The sequence below is a fragment of the Salvia miltiorrhiza genome, chromosome 2, assembly GCF_028751815.1.
Source record: "Salvia miltiorrhiza cultivar Shanhuang (shh) chromosome 2, IMPLAD_Smil_shh, whole genome shotgun sequence".
Taxonomy (NCBI): domain Eukaryota; kingdom Viridiplantae; phylum Streptophyta; class Magnoliopsida; order Lamiales; family Lamiaceae; genus Salvia; species Salvia miltiorrhiza.
Genome location: NC_080388.1, coordinates 45,793,006 through 45,814,104, shown reverse-complemented (window position 1 = coordinate 45,814,104; position 21,099 = coordinate 45,793,006). Strand labels below are relative to the sequence as shown.

Sequence of the window (21,099 nt, the reverse complement as noted above, 5' to 3'; positions counted from 1 at the left end):
TATTAATTTAGGCCCCATTATTAAATCCTAATTATATTTAATTAGTGATTATTTTTCTTTAATAAGTAAGTTAGACTGATTCAAGATGAGTAGATTATTAAAGATTAATAATCCGACCTCATAAGAAGAGCCTTAATTCCTTAAATAGGATTAGCATCTCATAATTTAATTAAAGGAATATGAGTCATGCATAATCATTTCACGCATCCTCATTTATTGAGATTTTTCGAGAATTAGAATCTTATTTTATTTTCTCGGATTAAAGGTCAAGCACCAGAGTTAGAGCTAAACCGTGAGTCTGCTATTCAGGTGGGCTTTCTATGTATAAACTAAAATTATATATTAGAATTGCTAAAACTTTATGCTTATGAATTTAAATGATATTGTCAATGCCTAAATGCTTTATGTTTTATTATTAATTGCCTATCTGATGTTAATCGAATTCGGATTCTGGATGGGACCGCAAATCCCTTCGGAATTAGTGTACACCCTTGTGATCGTGAGTCATCTAGCGGGTTGGCCGATCATAGTGTCCGTAGAGGGAGGCCTCCCTCTCGGCACGAGTTACTGATATGGTGATTAATGATATAAAATACCTGTACAGGTTATTGATGAAAGAAATGATATTATTTTTGGTAAATACGAGTCTTTAAAGGAAAACCCTCGTATCTTACTACTATTGAAAGGCTTGACAATAAAATATTATGCATGTATGTAAATTTCGGCAAGTGTCCACTAAGTACTCCTGTACTTAGCCCTGCATGTATTTTTAAATGTGCAGGTTGAGCTGTGATCGAGGATGTAGTGTGCAAGCGGAGCTTTTGTCGATCTAGGATGAGTACCTCAGAGTAGAGTATATGTCTTCATACATATACTCAAATTGTTATTCCGCTGCGAACACTGATTTTGCTAAGACATTATGTTATCTATTAAAACAATATGTACTATTTAACAATGTACTCAAACTCGTTGAGTATCTCTTTTGGATAATATTATGTACGGTTCCTTTTGACCTTCGTTAAATTCTAGTTAATTTCAATCGTTTTCATTATACAAGTCGAGTCATCAAGAAGCTAAACATGCCCCTTTTCTAATCCCGCTCCTAATTTCCCTCCCTTAGTCGCGGTTTTTCCCGAATTTGCTATCCTTAGCAAGTGCGGTCGTGACAGAATAGCTTTAAAAATTTTATGCCAAATCCCTACATGAGTCTTAAGCACACCGGTAAAATTTCAAGTCATTTGGACTTCGTTTACTATTTTTATAAAATACAAAACCTAAACTGCACATTACTACCGAGAATTTCAGAGAACAGGAGAAAGAGTCATTCATTTCAGTAGCTTCCTGTGTGATCTAGATTTCAACATTTTTATGGTACTAACCTTATTGTGTTAGCTAGATATCCACCAAAGTTGAGCCCAGTTTGACAACGTTTACTAATTTTCAAAAATCCAAGTTTTCGATTGCTCAAAACTGCCGAATATGGTAGACTGTAGTAAAACAGTCATATTTCCTACAATACTTGGAGTTTTTGACTCTACTTTTTATATGAAACTAGACTCGAAGACCTTTCTTTTGGTATGAGTCTCGAGTCCAGGAGGTGTCGGAGTCAGAACAGGTTAGATTTTGAAGTTGAGTCAGTGTAAAAAACAGAGCATGTTTTGATAATGTTTGATTGTGTTTTCTTATGGGCCTTAGGTGATTGTGTTGTCTATGTGTTTGAATGAGATTAGACGAGCCTTATATGAGAGACAAATCGAGACATAGAACCATGATTTTCTTGAAACCTATCCTTGAACTTAAGGATTTGAGATGAGTGGAGAGTTTATATAGAATTAAGTAAGGAGATAGAATATGAGATAGAGCATAAGTTTCCTTTCATGTCTCTGATAACCATAAGTTTTTGATGTCGAGTCTAGAATAGTATCTCTAGACTTCTAAGAATGTCAGTAACCCTCAGCTCGCAGTCACACTGCCGCAACAAAGGTACGATAATAGTTTCAAAAATATACATATATGTATTTCAGATGTTATGAAAGTTTTTCAAGAAAATGTGCGCCTTATGTTTACGATTCTATGTGAATGCTTTTTGTCGTGTTTGGGACTACCCGGACCCATAACGACTCAATGAATGTATTTCGTGTTTGGGACAACCCGAGCCCTTAACGAATCAATGTATGTATGTATGTATGTATGGTCGAGTTAGATTCCTTGAATCTTTCCGGCATAAGCAAAGTTTTCATGAAAGGGACATTAAATGTCCATATATGTTAAGGTTTCAAAAGAAACAGAAGTATGTATGTATGAAAGAATGAGAAAGCTTTATGTTGTCGTTTTAGACTAGCTGCCTATACGATTAGAATGATGGGTCCTCTTACAAACCGTTTGAGTACCACCCAAGAATGCTTTGAGAATGTTAATCGTGATAGCACCGCTTGATCGATTTAAGTAAAGACTGGTAAGATAGAAATGTTTAACATAGAGATGTTGCAACATAGAGGCAATGCTTTAAGACTAAGGATTCACTTGAGCTATTTCAATAGCGGTGAGATTAAGTTTTTCACATAAGAACTTATGTTGCTTATGATTATGATGTTAGTCGTGATAGCTTGGCTAGAACAACATAGAATGGACTTTCATGGTATCAGTAACTTATGATGAAGTACTTATTAGTAAGTGCTTTAAGTTAGAAGTTGACTTAGAGCTTTATAAGAGATAAGAAGTTGACATGATTGGGGGCGAAGCTCCCATTTGACTGAGTGATTCATCATGCTGGGTCTGGTCAGCCCATATAACTAAGATCTCGGTGATTGTCAATTAGGATTTTGACCTTGAGTAGGGCGTCATCCCAATGTATAGACTCACACTATGTAGTTGTCACAATAAGATCTTATTTTACCACGATAAGCACAGTAATGACTAGAATGACTTAGTTTGCTGTCAGTTCTCGAAGTACTAGAAGGTGATTTTCTCACAGTTAGAAAGATACACTAAGCATCAACCTATCTTTTGACCGACAGTCGGTAGAAACAAAGCAACTTCTGGAATCCCAAGTGGAGAACCAGGGCAGATAACTAGTATGCTAACAAAATGTCAGGACGTGCTCCAAATGTGGTGGACACTTATGAGAAACGCGTGAAGGAGTTCGCAAACGAATGGCGTCATGAGATATTCAATTCCCCTACCAAGCCAAAGAAATATTACGTAGGAACAACCAACGAGCAAGACTCTCACCATCGAATCACTGCTACCAAGGGAGAATGGGAAGACTCCGACACAATCTGGATATACACCACCTCAAGATGTGGTGAAGGAAAGAAAATGGAATGAAGAAAACAACAGAAAATTCGAGCATAGAAAAAGAACTTTAGAATAAGACTTAAGATCCAACCCAACCTCAAAGCCAACAACCTCACACTAGAAGGGTGATTGTTTCGGCTAAAGTGTCAAAAGCTCCATCAATAGGAAGCAAGTATTTGTTTTAAACTTCAGAGAACTTGAGCACTATGTCTCATTAGCCCCAAAGTTGAATTACTTGACTTATGACTTAGAACTCGTTGTGGTTGTGCACGTGTTGGAAATTTGGAGACACTATCTCTACGGAGTTAAGTGTGAGGTCCTTATAGCTGACAAGAATTTTAAGTGCTTTTTCGAGCAAAGAGATTTCAATGTAAGACAACAGAGACGATTCGAATTAGTGAAGAATTATGATGGTACCATCAATTGGAAATTAAAAGAAGATGTTTCACCACTAAAAATGAAGTATTGATTGGTGATTGCCTTATTCAGTTTAGTAATTGTTCAGCATCCAGAGACAATATCAAGCTGTGTAGTTGCATTAATAGTTAAGTGTGAATTGCGGGAAAGGATTATAAAAGCATGAAATGAAAATGGATATTGGTGAGAAAATGTGTCTCGCCTTGAGAATGAGAAAAACGAAAGGATTCGCGAAAGTCAGGAATAATGCACTAATGGTTAGTGGAGGATTGTGGATGTATACACTGAATATTACGTCTCGCAGTTAAGAAAGATGAGATAGTCCAAGCTCAGGGCTTAAGTTATGAAGAGAAATCAGTTTAGTGACTAGATTGCAAGGTTCAAGTGTTACGAGGCAATAATATTGTTCTCGTCATGTAGTGGAACCATCACAGGATGGAAAAGGCTACAAAAGAGATGAATGAAACGAATGACTAGTATCACAAGCTAGAATACCATGTATGCAAATTTCGGGACGAAATTTATTTTAAGGGGGGTAGTATGTAATGCCCCGCTCTTTTAAATATATATTAGATTAAACATGTGCATTAGTTATAAAATTCTTTTAATTATTTATTGTGACTATTTTATTCAGATAATATTATTTCAGCAAAAGTCTGTATAAGAGATACAGAGCTGCGATTTAATATTCAATCATGAATCAAACCAATAATTAAATTATTGGTTTAGCTACACATTGAAACTTTGCATTACCAGTTGATTGATTCAATAGTATTAGAAATTTTAGATTTATAACCGATTTCATAAATCGTGTTATTTAAATCGAATTGTTAGAATTATAACTTGAGCGTATATGAATAATAATTTTATTATTACACGTTATGTGTGTTTAGTATTAAGTCGTGAATTAATTCCGACTTTCACGTATTAAATCTCAAGATTGAGGATTTAATTTATATAAATACGACGAGTATTTATTTAACGAGAATTGGAGAATTTTTACAGGAACTAGGAAAAACTAGATCACGGCACTACACGTACGTCTCGATTTTTCATCCAACACATCAATTCCTACACTATTTCCTACACTATTCCCTACACTATTCACCTTCCCCTCCAACACGTCATTACTGCAACAATTTTTTCAAAGTTGCAATATCTTCCATGTAATCCAAAAAGCCCCAACTTCAGGAGTAGATGATCACGCCGAGAGCAAAATTTTCAAAGATGGCAGAAGAAAATCACGCCAATATCCACAATTTTCAAAAGCTGCAGATTTCCATCGTCTGCAATCCAAAATCTTCAAAGATTCTACAGTAATCTTCTCCTACTCCCTACACAAATTTCAACCTTCACAATTTCCATTGTCTACGGAATCCACTTATAAATACATAGCATATCAGTTAACACACAGCTCACTCCACTCTAGCAAGAACCACACCCGTGCAGAGAAAGTGAAGCCAACAAGCTTCAAAACACAATTTTGCATACTTCTTAAGCTCAAGTGAGCTCCCTTCGCCGGCCCGTTTCTTCGCCGACCAGCCACTAGGCTCTTAACCGAGAACGTTTACTCGTTCCTCCATCTTCAGGCTACCAAACCCAACAATCGAAAGGCCGAAGCCTTCTCTATATTTTTCTGACCAAAGGCCGCAATATCCTTCGGAGGCCAACGTCGAATTCCCGACTTAGCCACCGACCAACTTACGGCCTTCGTTTCTCACTATCCTTACGACGAAAAAGGATCGAGAAACCACCGTTGTGTAGCCTGATCTACCTCGCACGAGGAAGACTAAGTCGTAGACCTTCGCGGCTAAACACCATAGCGGAACGACGACCAGAAAACCCCGGACGAACAACTTCCATTAGTGCTCACTTGGACAAGGGTAAGTTGACGCCTTATTTCGATGCATTCCCGTTTCTATTATATTATGGGAAATTTATGGGGTATAGATGGGAGTGTGGTGAATATTTTTACAAAGTTTCATGTCATTTGAACTTCGTTTACTACCCTTTTAAAATTTGAGAAGTCTACTGCCAGTATCTGCTGAAACTGTCGTGAGGCAGATGATTAGGTTAATTATTTCAGTAACCATATGTTTATATTTAGCTCTCAAATTTTTATTGTATGAAGATATATGTGTTAGCTATCTGCATATAAAATTTGAGGTTATTCCGGTAACGTTTGCTATTTTTTCAAAAATCTGGACTTCCAGTTGGCAGAAACTGCCGAATCTGGTAGGCGATGGGAAAATCGCTATATCTCTTAAACTACTTGGAGTTTTTCAACATACTTTTTTTTCAATTAAACTAGACTCAAAGAGGTTTCTATTGATATGAAATTCGACTCCATACGAGTTCGGAGTAAAAGCAGTTTATTAGTTGAAGTTGAATCTATACAGTTTTGTTGAGATGGAAATGATTCAAAATAATTCCTATTAAGGATTTTAAAGTTTTATTGTTGTTAAAATATCACTTTTAGTTTATAAATGAGCTATTGATGTGTATATATATATATTGGTGATTGGCATTATTAAATGGGGAAAAGGAAAACGTTTTATGTTTATAGAATTATTCTTTATTTATAATAGATAAATAAATGAATAATATAAAATGGAATTTCCTACATCCTCAAAGGTACATGAAGTATTTTGATAAAGGAAGAACGATTGTATATGAGTTATAGTCGTTTAAGGAAATATGGGTAGTTAGAGAAATGAGTGAATAGTGATTCACTGCATTTGTTGTTATCTTTTCTATTATTCACTCGAACACATGTTTTCGTGTTATCAAAGGTTCAAATAAACAAAAGCGTCTGAGTAACCTATCGCGCTAAGGAAAGAGAATCATTGTCTTAAGTAGCAAAACACTGCAATCAGGTGGGCATTACTTTTACTATACGTATATAGAGATCCCCTGCGTGTCGTAGGCCTCTTATACGAATGAATGCATGAGATGATCTAACTATTAATTTCAGTTTCATATATATCAAATGAGTTTAAATGTTACATTCAAGCAAGTTATTTCATGACAAAATCTTTGAGTTAAAGTTATTTCAAGTATTGTCTTGCCATAAAATGTTTCAATTTTAGTATGATATCTATCTGCTTTGGCTTTGCCAATGATGCAATCGAATTCGGGTCCTGAGCAGTTGATAGCTATCCTGCCTTGACTAGTGTACACCAGTGACCGTGAGTCATCTAGCGGGTTGGCCGGTCAAGTGACCGTGAGAGGTGGCCACCTCTCCGGCACACAGTTCCAGATATGATAGATTACAAGAGAACTTAGACTGCAGTCGAACTTTAAGAATCACAACTGAATTTAGTAAGCTTGGGCCTTTTTAGCGAAAAACCCTTGCTGTACTGCTTATGATGGCATGACAATTTAAATCTTTACGAAGCATGTTATATTTCATAGTAGGCATATGTGCCCACTGAGTATTTTTATACTCAGCCCTGCATGTATTTCTAAATGTGCAGGTTGAGCAGCTGATGGAATGGAATGATGTTGAGCGGGTGTTCCTTTGACATTTCAAGAAATGTAACCTTGAGTATACATCTTCATATGTATATCTCACACGTTTTCCGCTACAAAACACTTTGATTAGAATAACTCTATGTTATGAAATTGTGACACGTGTTATTGGGTAACCCACCTTAATCAGTTCTCCTTTATGTGTATGTTTTATAAGTATCCAAATGATCATATATGATCCTAGCATTTTATCCATGAGTGACATTTTCATATACTTTAATGTTAAGTAATTGTCCATATCCGTTCCCACTCATTAATTCTCATCCCAAGTCATAATCCCGGCTAAATTGTCATTAAGGGTTGCGGGCTGTGACATGATATGTATAATGTTTTATATTGAATGAAGGTAAATATTTATATTAATATAAGTATACATTTGTGCGACCAAATGTATATCTTATGCTTATTAAAAGTAAATACTCTTATTAGGGTTTAGTGTTCAGGTTTAGGGTTTAGTTTACACCTATTAGGGTTTAGTGTTCAGGCTTAGGGTTTAGTTTACAGGGTTTAGGGTTTAGTTTATAGAATTTAGGGTTTAGAAAATATAATACTGTATATTAAATGAAGGAAAATACCTATTTTTATATAAGTATACATTTGTGCGAACAAATGTATATTTCATGCTTATTAAAAGTAATAATTATTATAAACAAATGTAATAATTTAGGATTTAGGATTTGGGGTCTGGAATGCGGGCCGGGCCAGGCGCGGGTCGGGGCGGACCCGTCGCACACTGTGCGACGGTCGCACCCAAGACCAGCTGTTATTTGTATTATTTTCTATGGAAATATTATATTTATTATAATGAATATAAATACATACGAATGCGTCAAATTTTGATCAATAGTATAATTTCAAATATGTACAAACTCCAATTTTGGAGGAGCCGAGAAAACTAGTACTCTCTTCGTCCTGAATCCCGATATAAGTGGTGCATTTCTTTTCGGCACAAAATTGAAGGAATTATTATTTAATGTATTAAGTATATTTTTAATTTAATAGATGAATAATCATATACGTCTTCCGTTCACGAAATTAATACTCATTTGGGATATTTCCTCATGGACAAAATTAATACTCATTTAGGATGACGCAAAGTTTTAAAAAATTGATTAAATGTGTGTGAGTGGAATAAGGAATCCACTTTTATTACTCCCTCCGTCTCGTTTGTATTGGTCCCCTTGTTATTTTGGACTGTCCCAATTGTATTGGCCTCTTTCTTAAAATAACAAAAATAAGGGCTCCTAAGTGAGCAAAAGTAAAACACTATAAAAGCTTTTTTAATCTTCGTGCTAAAAAGTAAGGAACCAATACAAATGGGATGGAAGGAGTATGAGTGAGTTATGTGGGGTACACTTACCAAAAAAGAAAATAGGTACTCATTTGGTAGACGGACAAAAAAATACTATGAATACTTATTTCGTGAACGGAGAGAGTATATAATTAATAATTTTAAGATCAAATTTATTTTTTAAATAATCTGATTTTTTTATATAAATATTTTTTTAATAATTAATTTAAAAATAATTGAAAAAACACGTCAAAAAAATGACATTGCAATCTTCTATATTCTCCCATGCTTGTGTCTTAGATGGGTGTCTTAGGAGTGGGCCCCACCTAAGACACACCCCTTTCCAATGCATTATGTCTTAGGTGGGTGCTTAGATCCTCATTTCCACAAAATTCATATTTCTACACTTTTATTTTTAAAATTCATATTTTATTAAAATTAAAATTCTACATTACAATAATTTAAAGGCATAATTTAAATACAATAATAATAAAAAAATTACAATAATTTTCTAGGGCTCAATCGGACCAAAACGAGACCACATGTGCTCCTTCAAGTCCAAAGTGAGGCGAGCATGCATCTCCGCGTCTCGCATGGATGCTTGTCGTGCAACAAATGCACGAAAATCCGGCGGAGCACCAGCACATCGCTCGTCCTCGTGGCTTGATGAGGAGGAAGACATTTTTTTGTAGATGATTTTTTGATGTGTAGATGATTTTTAGATAATGAAATGAATGGAATTAAGTTGTGATATATATAGATAAAGGGAAAAAAAGAAAAAAAAAATCACATTTTAGCTGTTGGCCCCAACGGTCACTTTAAAAAAAAAATTATCAAACGGTCATATTTATATATATAAAAAAAAAGGAATTTTGATTTTTTTTAAAAAAAAAACAAGGGCGCGTCCGCCGGACGCGCCAAACACGCCTCGCCTTCGCCTCGGGTCTCTGCTTCGCCTCGGCCTCGGAACTGGCCGGGTCTCCAGCGCGGGCAGCACTCCAGCGCACCGGATCGACGCGAGCTTCGCCTCACACGTTGGAGTTGCTCTTATGCTTTCACTGCAGAATTTTGTGAAATAAGGATCACACGTCAAAAATAGATGAAAATATCTACATTTATACGTTGATGAAAAATGGTCAGTTCTCTCTAGAAGATGAAGCTCTCTGACGTCGTCTAATGACAACTATATAAGATGCAATTGGATTTTATTTACTTATAATTTTAATTATTGTTTTATTTCAGTTATGCTGTATATGTAGTTTCAATTATGCTTGTTAATATAAGAAGACGCATGATCTCTGCATGCTTTTGTCTCTTGGTATATACTATAATGATGTTGGCATATGATTCTCATTTTTTTCTTTTACAAACTCGTTTTACTTTTATCAAGTTTCTATGTCTTATTTGAAATTATGGCAATATGGAAAAAATGATGATTACTTGCATTATTATGCATAATATGATAGTAGAAGATAAAAAAAAAACATTTACTTATCTAAAGTATCATGATCTGATAGAATTTATAGAAGATTGACTTAGACAAAATACTTGTCTAAGTGTCTGATAGAATTTATAGAAGATCGACTTAGACAAAATACTTGTCGAAGTAAAGATGGAGAAGAAAATATATAATGATTTGTATACTTTACAAATAGGATTGCAAGCCTAGCGACCTATATGAGAACAGAGAAGCTCACAATGCTCTGTTACATGACTTGATCGAGCATTTATGACAAAAATTTGGTGAACGTAACTGGATGTTAGTATCGATTATTTACATTCAATTTTGAGTTTGAATTGTTGTAATTTATGTTCTTAGTTTGTCATAAATTAAATTTATATTATTTTCTCGTACTTAAATTTTTTGCAATATTTCAATTTATATTTAATACTATTAAAATTATTATAATTAAAAATAATTATATAATATTGTGGTTGAGTACTTAGAGTGGTCATTGATAAACTATAAAATTAGATGTTGTTAAATTTATATTAATATTAATAATAATAATATGTAAGAGACAGAAATAATTAAATATAAAAAATGTTAGATGAGGTGAATAGGTGATCGTTGTCTCGTTGATACACATGCTCTTAAATAGACAGCTAGCAAAACAAATCAAGTTTATCCATTGCGGAAAACGTTACTTAAAAGCATCAAGTTTGTTTTTACTTTTTCTTGGAATAATTAAAGGCATCAAGTTTTAGTTAATGCAGCATGGAGTAGGTATACCCAACAATATTTGTACCGACAATATTACAAAAATGGTTAAGAACAAATCTCAAAATATTTGTTTTGCGATAAGTTTTAAAGTGTAGTGTTTTTTTTTTCAAAGTAAAAAAGATGATAAGGAGAAGAGAAAAGAAGAGTCGAGACGTAAAATATTTTGAAAGCGCTTTTGAAATAATCATTTTGAAGAAATAAACGCAATATTTGACCAATAATTAAAAAAATATACAAAATTTGATTATTTTTTATGTTTTAAGACTGTTTTGCCCTTAATTAGAACGGATATGATTCGGGTTTGCGCGCAAATTAGACACATATGGCACTATTAGTGCCAAAAGTACCAACTGAAAAAAAAAATTGATACATTTTACACTATTAGTGCCAATAGTACCATGCACGGGTGTATGACACTAATATGACTATATATAACATTCGTGCAACAACTTAAATGGATAATCTAAACCCTAAATGGGGAATCTAAATCCTAAATGATAATCTAAGCCTTACGGGGAAGTGTTCAAAATGGTCATATAACCGTACTCATCTATATAAGACAAGATAATATATCAACACAAATATATGGCACTATTGACACTAATATGATCACTAGTACTATTTGTGCATGACACTATTGACATTAATAGTGCCAAGTGTACTAATTTACATTTTTTTTTTCGGTTGGTACTTTTGGTTTTAATAATGTCACGTGTGCCTAACCCACGCGCAAATTCGAATATGGTCCGCTCTAATTAAGGGCAAAACAGTCTTAAAACGTTAAAAATGGCTAGATTTTATATTTTTTCAATTAGTTGTCAAATATTGTATTTTCTTCTTCAAAATGATCATGCGAATATATTATTTCAAATAGTTTTTGGGAGTAGTTGAAAGCTAGGTAGGAATAGATAAAATGGAGGTTTCTATAATTTAACGTGTATCGATAGATCAAAAGGCAATGAAGTACGTTTTTGAGATTCTACTTACTCATTTTCAGTCGATTATCTTTTTTCTCATTTTCTGGAAATCATGCATATATATATATATATATATATATATATATATATATATATATATGTTATAATAAAAATCACCCCTTATATAAGAAATAAGAATTAATATACACCATGTAATATTCAGGATCTGCAGTTCAGATTATACGATATATAATTTTCATTTTATTATTATTAGAATTAAATCTTAGCTGGGCTTTACTATATTCCGAAAAGTAATTTAAACATTTACTTGACCGGTTGACCCGAAGATAACAATATGTTTATTATATGTAATGCGAGTTTGCAGAAAAATGTCACTCGATCCGTTTAACTAAACATGACTTATTTTCTATTTTTGTATCAATTCACTAAATGGCTTGTTTTCATAAAATCCAATATTTAATTCTTAAAAAATTGTGAATTCTACTATTTTTATTCAATTTACACATCCTCTTTAATCTTCGTGTCGAGAATAAAGTATAAAAATACAAAATATTCTTCTATGAGGTATCCAAGTACTAGAGAAAACAATTGTCTAATATACGGTATGATAAAATTTCATTCATCAGTAATGTCAAAATTATCTTGATAGATGCTTAAAGGTTGAAACATACAACAAAATTTCATCTTACAACAACATGAACATGGCACATCTCCATACAAATCAATCTCACCTAAATCAATCTCACCTACAACAATTGAAATAATTAAAAAGGTGAGGATATTGAGTAAGCTACCATCGTGGAAAAGTGAGTGAAAATCAGCCGTCGCTTGTCAATGTGAAGGCAAGAATGACTACGACTAATGCAAACAACATGGTTGCACCAGAAAACACCCACAAAGCTCTGCTACTCGTTTCCTGCCTAACCTGACTGCTCGACTCGACCTCTTCTAGAAGTTCTCGAACTCGAACCATGTCGGAGTCTTTGGCTGCTTGCACTAGTCTGCTCTCAATTTTCTCCAGTTTATTTAACCGCTTATATCTGGAGCTGTCCTTGATTGGCCAGAATACACCTACCATCTTCCACAAGAAGATGCCCATGTAGATGGCCAGAAGGCAGTCCACGCTATAATGGTGGCGCTCCCGGATTTCACGTTGGGCACTGTGCACCACGAGCATCCATATAATGGCTGAAGTAAACCCCCCATACGCTTCCTGCAATAATTTAATATAATCTCCATGAATTCCATTATATGGGGGTGGGGTGGGGGTGGTTTAGATTCTATACGTACTGTCCAGGCCATAGCTGTTAAGACAGCAACAAGCATGTGGCCACTGTATATTAGGTCGTTGCACCCGCCTCCAGCTTTCTTTAGAAGACTGTACCACGGTGAAGATCCTTCGGAAGCTGTAGGTCGCAGAAAATCAGCAAGAAAGTTCATCACGCCCCAGTTTGGTATGAAGTCGGCATCATATTCTCCTGTAACAGCTGGAGAGCATAGACAAGTTAGCTCAATGATTGCAATATCTTTGACATCATAGAAGCAAAATTTGAGAAATACCATATGCAAAATCATGATGAATAATATGGCGTATAGCACTAGAATCTTTGGCGTATGGAACATAATATTTCTGAGCCCAACGATGTGGGTGTGGAGGCACTTGGAATCTAGCTGAAGCACACCATGGCCGTGCTGAGGGAAGGATGGTAGATATGAAAGCTATTGCGCGAAGAAGCCGCCCAACACCCATGGTGAACATATATCTTGCTCCCAGGCCTAGACCAGGAGCTTCAACTGAATTAAACAAAACTGAGAATCCAAGCATAATAAACAACATCAAGTAATGATGCAACCCAATGATACGAGCTCTCAGTATATCCACCATTATTTGAGGTAACTTCTCGTTCAAAGCTAGCAGTAACCACTGGCCAACGTCAGGGAGAGGTGGCGTTTCACTGTCCAAATATTAATAAAAATCCCCATCATACATCGAATGACAGAATTTTTATCAGCAATAGTTTAAGTGGAGATAGGTTTTCAACAGAAAACTAAATTGCACAATTTGTAGGGCAATCAAATTGTAGAACTGTCCATTTACTAAGGCATCTACCCAAAGCAGACCATATGCAGATACATAGAACTGCACAATAAAATACTCAAATTATATATATTCTCGTTCGGAGACTTCAAAGCTCAAACAATACTAGAGATTAGACAACAGCAACATCTGAGATAGTAAGATACAAGTTCTTTTACTTCAGCTGCTTATTATATATCGCTCACAACTTATCATATATAAGTTACAATATTGCCCACCATGTTATTAACAAACAATGCCATAAATTCCATATAAGAAATTCTGATGATAGATAGAAATAATCTCTATATGCCATGTTCAACAAAATAAAGGAAGCTCTTTACCCAGAGACAATTACTATTTTGTTCTGCAACAATTAACAGCTTAATTTGAAACATAGGAAACAGCAGAGTCAAAAAAATGGAAGTTTAATTATGCTCTTGCCAAATATAGCAATGAGATCATTCTGGAAATATCACTAGGACCCTATATCAGCAATGTACAATTTATTTCTGATCTGTTCAAATAATTAAATGGTCTGAAATCTTCTAATACTGAAAATGGACAAAATCTATAAATAGAATCGAAATTCAGAACTACAAATCTGAGATGCAGTTGACAGAATCCCCATTCCCCCAACGAAATCTATGGCAACAAACTCGGCAACTAGCCCACAACCCAAACCCCCCAAAAAAGGCGAAAACATCTCTCCGAAATAGCAAAAATCTCCGTCAACAAATATTTACGAAAGCCGATTGTGGTATACATACTTGTGCCAATTTAGACCTAGAACAGCGGTGACAGAGCGAACTGAAATTGCTTCAAACAGAAGGGCTGAAAGCATGAAAAGAATCGACAGAATAAACGGTATAGCCGCCCGAAGCTCCAACGACCAATGCTTGTAAAAGGGGACGCGAATTAGGGCGGCGATCGCGAGAGCCACCCAGAGAGCTGGCTGCAGGCGCTCGTGCCACAGCGGCGAGAGGTGGCGGAGGTAGTCTACGCCAACGTAGGCTATTGCGGCGATCCCCAACCCGGCGGAGCTTAAGCGGCGACGCCGCTGGGAGATTGGCGGCGAGCGCATCTACGGTTGCGGTGTGCAGTGGTCGGAGACGCAGAGAGTAGAGCTTCCCAAAATTTAAGTTCAAATATTCTACTTTATCTAATTACTAATATACCTAACAGACTTGAGTTCAAACTCAATCATATGTTTAGTGAGCTAAAGCTCATTTAAGTTGATAAACAAGCTCAACCAAAAAAAAAAAAAGGTGGATAAACAAGTAGCAGAGGTAACGCGCGATGCACGTGCAACTTCTATTTTAGCAATTATTTGAAGAAATAATGATTTACAATTAAGCCTACTTCTATATTTTCATGTAAATATCTAACCAAAGAGAGTAATAATATGTAAATTAGTAAATACCAAAATTTCTTACATAATTTTTTTTTGAAATTATATTAAAATATTATGTTTTTCTAACGGGTGGCATACTAATAATAGAAATATTGCGAACACTACAAATAAGAATATTATATATTTATCTTTTTACAAAATTGGCACGCATTTAGAATTTCTCATTTTCGAAATGAGTTATGCAATTGATTTCGTTCCCAGCCGTTCAAACGAAGATCAATGTATGATAACGCGAACCATTGCATTTCAAGAGAAAAATTTTATCCAGCTCAATTTCATGCATCCTGAAATAAAAGGAAACGATTCTATATATTTCTAAAAAGAAATTAAATAGATTCGTGGAGCTATTTATATCAAGGTTTTATTTTGCCCTAATTTTTTGTCAGGCTTTTTTTTGTTGAATTTGTTAATTTTCATGTTTATGCATAAGGTATTATTTCTCGTGTAAGTTTTGTGCGCCAAGCTACATTATTATCAAAAGAATTTGAGGGTATTCTGGTGAAATACGGCATCAACATGCATTAATATTTTTGTTTCTTTTGGGTTAAATATTATCATAAATATATTTTTGAGTGCATTTTGTTTTCTGGCACAGGAAAATCGGTTATTGCTTGATGTGGTCAGGCATTACTTGGAAAATATAGATGATTTTGAAATAGCGCAGAGAATAATTTCATCGTGCAGCCTTAATTTAGCAGGTTTAATCAAGTGGTTTGGAAAAATTTAGGTTGTTTATTGATCAAAGAGTACATGTCAGCCTCCTTATTGTTGGAAGAGTCTATTACTTGAGTTTTGAGAAGGTTGTATGATATGCAATGGGGTGGAAGGTGGTTTTACTGTCGTTGCTACAAATTGCCACTTTGGTTGATGCTATGAGCAGGTCAGAGAGATTTTGGTCTGTGGATATGTATGTAGGAACTTCAGCCCTCCACAGTTGGATAGTTAGCAGTGCAGCCATATTTGTATTGGTGGCTCTCATTCTATCGATGTACTTAATCTTCGATCATTTAATTGCCTACAACCAGCCAGAGGTCCGTCCCATTTTCGAGATAGGTGTTTGTTCGGTTTCTTAGCTGATCGTATTATTGTTGGTTGATAGTAGTGGTCATGTAAACATAATTATTTATCAGGACTCGCAGTCTTCTGACGTTTTTTTTTTTTTTTTTAATAATTAGTTAGTTGTGTCCATGTTATTTTATACAGTGTCTGAGCGAGCTTTTTTCATTTCAGGAGCAAAAGTTCTTGGTTGGACTCATTCTAATGGTCCCCGTATATGCTGTGGAATCGGTAATGATGCCTGGTGAATAACATTATATGCATTTAAATTCCAACAATAGGGCATTGTGATTATGAGAGACGATATCAACTGAAGATGAGATATTCTACATTAAGAACTATGGAATTGCCTCTTGCTCACCACTATTTTGAGATTTACATCTTTCTTTTTCCCTCTAAAGTCATCCTCTACTTTTTATGTTTGTTGTTTCATAAAATGCGATTTCAGACTTTTTTAAATTGTGTGTTTTCTTTCTGTCATAAACCCTTGAAGCAGACATGAATACTTGTTCCAAATCAAACTACTTCAGTTTGTTGTGAGCCATTATTTTGTGATCTGCCAATTTCTACTTTTTGAGATTTATTTTCTTCCGACCTGGGCTTATTTTGTTTCTTGTTGATTGTTTGGTTATGTGAACAGTTTCTATCACTGTTAGACTCTGAGCTTGCCTTCACTTGTGAAATTCTACGAGATTGTTATGAAGCTTTTGCTTTGTATTGCTTTGAGAGATATCTCATAGCATGCTTAGGTATGTCGATTTTCGCTTTACTTAGAACATTGTTTTATTTAAAATATTTCTTTAAAAACCTTCACAATTTCTAAATCTCATACTTATCTAGTTAGTATTGTATTAATTTATTTTTCTTTTTATTTCTTCTTCTAGAGAATTCTCCGCCAGTTAAACTCCTTGAATGTAGCGATTCTCAAATTCAAATTTCATCAATGGGCTTAGTGCATATACTATAGTGTCTGATTTTAATTGTGTCAATACAAACTATGAAATTGTAGTTGATTCAATACTGCGTGATGATAGTCTCTATATTCACATCTGCCAATTGTTTGACAAACTTTACTTTTGTTGTGTTCCGCCAAGAGAAATATTGCACTATGTCAAATAATTATGTCTTGCAGGTGGAGAGGAAAGTTCCATTAAATTTATGGAAGGCCAAAGCTTGGTTACCTCTTACTTACCTCTTGTAGATGATATTTATGCTTACGGAATTGTTCGACATCCTTTTCCATTAAATTGCTTCTTAAGGGATTGGAAGCTTGGTTCTGAATTCTATCAAGCTGTAAAAATTGGCATTGTGCAGTATGTATGTACATACGCTTTAGTGGAAACTGGCAATATGGTGCTTTAATATGTTATTAACTAAGTGTCTAATTTAACAGATGATATTGAAGATGATATGTGCATTACTTGCGATGATTTTTGAATCTCTGGGTGTTTATGGCGAAGGAAAGTTCGAGTGGGGATATGCGTAAGTTACTATTCTACAACTTGCTCAACTTTTAGCTTTGAATTTTCTAGCTTGGATTTTGTGTTATTATGATTGAGTCCTATATTATTATTAGTAACTTGAACTAGTATTATTTCAATCATTTTATTTAAAAATTTTGTTATGTCTTTGGGAAAAATGAAAAAGTCACTAATTCTTCATGATCTAAGAGCTTGTGATCTCCTTGCAGTTATCCGTATTTAGCGGTAGTACTAAATTTCTGCCAAACCTGGGCCTTATATTGCCTTGTGCAGTTTTATTCTGTTACGAAGAATAAATTGGCACCGATTAAACCTTTGGCCAAGTTTTTGACATTTAAGTCAATTATCTTCCTGACGTGGTGGCAAGGTGTTGCTGTTGCCTTTCTTTTCTCATTAGGAGCTTTTGAGGGGTCATTGGCACAGGTTCTAGAAACCCGTATACAAGACTACTTCATCTGTTTAGAGGTGCGTGGAAAATTACCCACTTCCCTTTTAGTATATTAAGATAATTTGTACAACTATATATAATTATTCTATATTATGCACCGATAATCAAATCTATCTGATATTAGTTTCTTCAATGTGAAAGAATTGAATGTTTGCTACTTTTATCTAGTTTGCCAATCAGTATCCTATATTACTTGTGGCTTCATCAACTTTACCAATCAGTATCCTATATTCTATTTCCAAGGTCTTGTTGAGAGAGGATAAGGATTATGATCAGGCTATCAAGTGGCCAATCTTATGTTTCAAATAGCCCAACCATTGCCAAATTCCAGTATATAAGCGTGTAACATTGTCCAAACGATTATACATGAGACATGTATATTTATTTCTAGATCATACATGTTGTCCTCGAATATTCATAAGTGGTCTGATGCTTGTAATGATATTAGCACTTTTGTTGGATTCAATGTTGTGACTGATGCATTTGGATGTTGGTGAGTCAGATGGGTGTGGCTGCTGTAATACATATCCACGTCTTCCCTGCTGAGCCTTACAAACATGGAGAGAGATGCGAGCGAAATGTTGCTGTCATGGCAGATTATGCATCCTTAGAAGCTCCACCAGATCCCGAAGAGGCTCAAGACTGTGAAAGATCTCCCACGTTACATGATTCCATGATTAAAGAAGGAGAAGAAACCCACCCAAAAATCCATCAGAGCGTCTGTGATGTGGTCCTTGGGAGCGGTGGGATTGTAAGACAAGTCTCTTCTTTTCTTTTTCTTGAGCAAAAACACCATACATTCCAAATTATTGTTTCACATACTTGTGGATGGTTCATGTTTTTCCAGATAGTCGAAGACGTGAAGTTCACTGTGTCCCATGTTGTCGAACCAGTTGAAAGGGGACTCTGTAAACTGAACAGAACTTTTCATCATATATCAGAAAACATGAAAAAGCATGAGAAATGCAAGAATGATTGTTGCTTAGTCCCTTTGAACTTGTCCACAAAAGAAATCTCTAATGTTTGAAGGTACCTTAAGTTATAATTGTTTATAACTAGTTATAGAAAAAGAAAATAGAAAACAGATAGTAGTACACAAACATTTCTTGTGTAAATAGTTTGCTAGTTGCAGAGGAAGTCATTTTTGAAATCTTGACGATTCAAGGAAGGTTTTCCTTTCCTTTCCTTTCTTTCTTTCTTTAAACAAGAGCTGCTATAGGTGCGCACATGACATCGAGGTAGAGAAGATTTATTTTATTTTACTGTAATTATTATTTTGAGAAGAAAAAAAGTTGCAGTAGAGGATGTTACTTCTAATATTTCATAGCATTATTTCATAGTAGATGAATGATATAAGTTTCTCTTTTATTTTTATTGTTTTGCATTTTGCAAATTATAAAAGCATTAATAGCAGAGAGCCCCTCTGGAGAGCTACCTTTCTATTCTAAAATTTAAAATTATATTCTCTCTGTCCCTAAATTGTGACCTAGTGGAGATGAAATGAGTTTTAAGAAAAAAAAATGTGGTAGTAGTGTTTAAGTCCACTCAAACACTTTTTTAAATAGTGAGAGGGGAAGTTTATGAGGTCATTTCCAAATAAGAAAATGTCACAATTTTCAGGAGCGTACCAATATAGTAATAAAGTCATAATTTTCAGGGTCGAATGGAGTATTAATTTAAAACATATCTTAAAAATTAAACTAGATATTCCATCCTCAACATTTCATGATCTCCTCCACGATTTGATTATGTATGACTAATTCTTGAACTTCCATTCGCGAAGTGTCGATGTTTAAAATTTGGTGGTCGAGGGCGTCGCACTTCACTTGTTGAATAATGTCGGGCTGGTCAACGTCCTTTTTCGTTAAACCCTCATACTTTTCCTTATCTGGGGCCGATGACGACTCACCTTTTTCCCTTTCCTTTGTCGCCTTTTGGCCTACAAATCTAGCCGTGATGCTCGGTTCAGAGGACGTCGCCGTGTACTTCCCTCAGAGGTATTCTTCATCCTTTTTGAAGAATGAACGTCTTCGCCGACGGAGGCCAATCTTTGAGATTCGCAGAGGATGCGCCACACCGATAAGTATTTGAATTGAGCCTCGTTAATTATTTGAAATATTTCTTGGACTTGTCGCTCCCCCAATTGAGCCTCGTTAATTATTTGAAATATTTCTTGGGTGGTTTGATCGTCGCTTCCCCAATTGGTCCGGCACTTGTAGATGATCGTCACCCAAGTCTTCACATCTTTTTGGACGTGGTGCAAGTGACATTTGATTTGTTGGTAGCGCACCGGCGTGTTGGGAGGACGTGTATTGTGATTTCTCCCTAATAGACGAGCACCTTTTAATCGACACCATTAACAAAATTGGGGTTGCCTCGGCCCATAGGGTGCGAATGAGCTCGATCTTCGGAAGGGGTGTAGCCAGCACGCCTCGTTATCGCCTTGGAGAGCTCAAAAATTTTGGCGACTTCGTCATCTCTACCTAATTGTATTTCGTTCAAGTTGAACGCGTTTGTGACGAAGAAAACGGCGAAAAGCCGAGAAGCGAAGAATTTGGGATTGGTGGACAACCTGTTTGGTTGGCGAACCAATTGTTCCATTCATGATCTACTTTTTTAGGAGAAAAAAAACAATAACTTAATTTAAAATGGGAGAAGAAGAAGAAGAAGAAATGTAGAAGAATAGATGTGGATTTAGTATTAAAAATGAGTGAAAGTGGGAAGTATGCAACTGAATTTGCTTACCAATTCTTGTCATTTATAGATTTCATTTTCTCTTTTTGTTCATGTCGTAACTATTGACTTCGGTGTTCATTTAGTAAATATACCATTTTTTTATGTAATAGTCTACAAATTGTATTAGACGATTCATATAAACATAACGTAGCAACATATTCCTCGAGTTGGTGATGTTGAAGATTAGGA

General features: G+C 35.2%; 2 protein-coding genes across 3 annotated transcripts; one reads left to right on the top strand and one right to left on the bottom strand.

Moving 5' to 3' along the window:
* Positions 1-12,286: 12,286 nt before the first annotated feature.
* LOC131011683 (protein PHLOEM UNLOADING MODULATOR-like) lies at positions 12,287-15,060 on the bottom strand. Its single transcript, XM_057939471.1, has 4 exons — positions 14,546-15,060; positions 13,259-13,653; positions 12,989-13,185; positions 12,287-12,911 (listed from the first exon to the last, which is right to left on the bottom strand). Exons 1-4 carry the CDS (start codon positions 14,857-14,859, stop codon positions 12,516-12,518), a joined length of 1,302 nt encoding a protein of 433 aa, XP_057795454.1. The 5' UTR covers positions 14,860-15,060; the 3' UTR covers positions 12,287-12,515.
* Positions 15,061-15,341: 281 nt separating this feature from the next.
* On the top strand, positions 15,342-19,364 carry LOC131011682 (protein LAZ1 homolog 1-like). 2 transcript variants are annotated; one of them, XM_057939469.1, is made up of 9 exons: positions 15,342-15,547; positions 15,785-16,220; positions 16,420-16,476; positions 16,886-16,994; positions 17,378-17,562; positions 17,639-17,727; positions 17,936-18,191; positions 18,677-18,925; positions 19,022-19,364. In XM_057939469.1, exons 2-9 carry the CDS (start codon positions 16,005-16,007, stop codon positions 19,199-19,201), a joined length of 1,341 nt encoding a protein of 446 aa, XP_057795452.1. In that variant the 5' UTR covers positions 15,342-15,547; positions 15,785-16,004; the 3' UTR covers positions 19,202-19,364. The 2 variants fall into 2 exon arrangements, with proteins under 2 accessions (XP_057795452.1, XP_057795453.1); XM_057939470.1 differs by lacking the exons at positions 18,677-18,925; positions 19,022-19,364 and adding an exon at positions 18,418-18,635.
* The last annotated feature ends 1,735 nt before the right edge of the window (positions 19,365-21,099 follow it).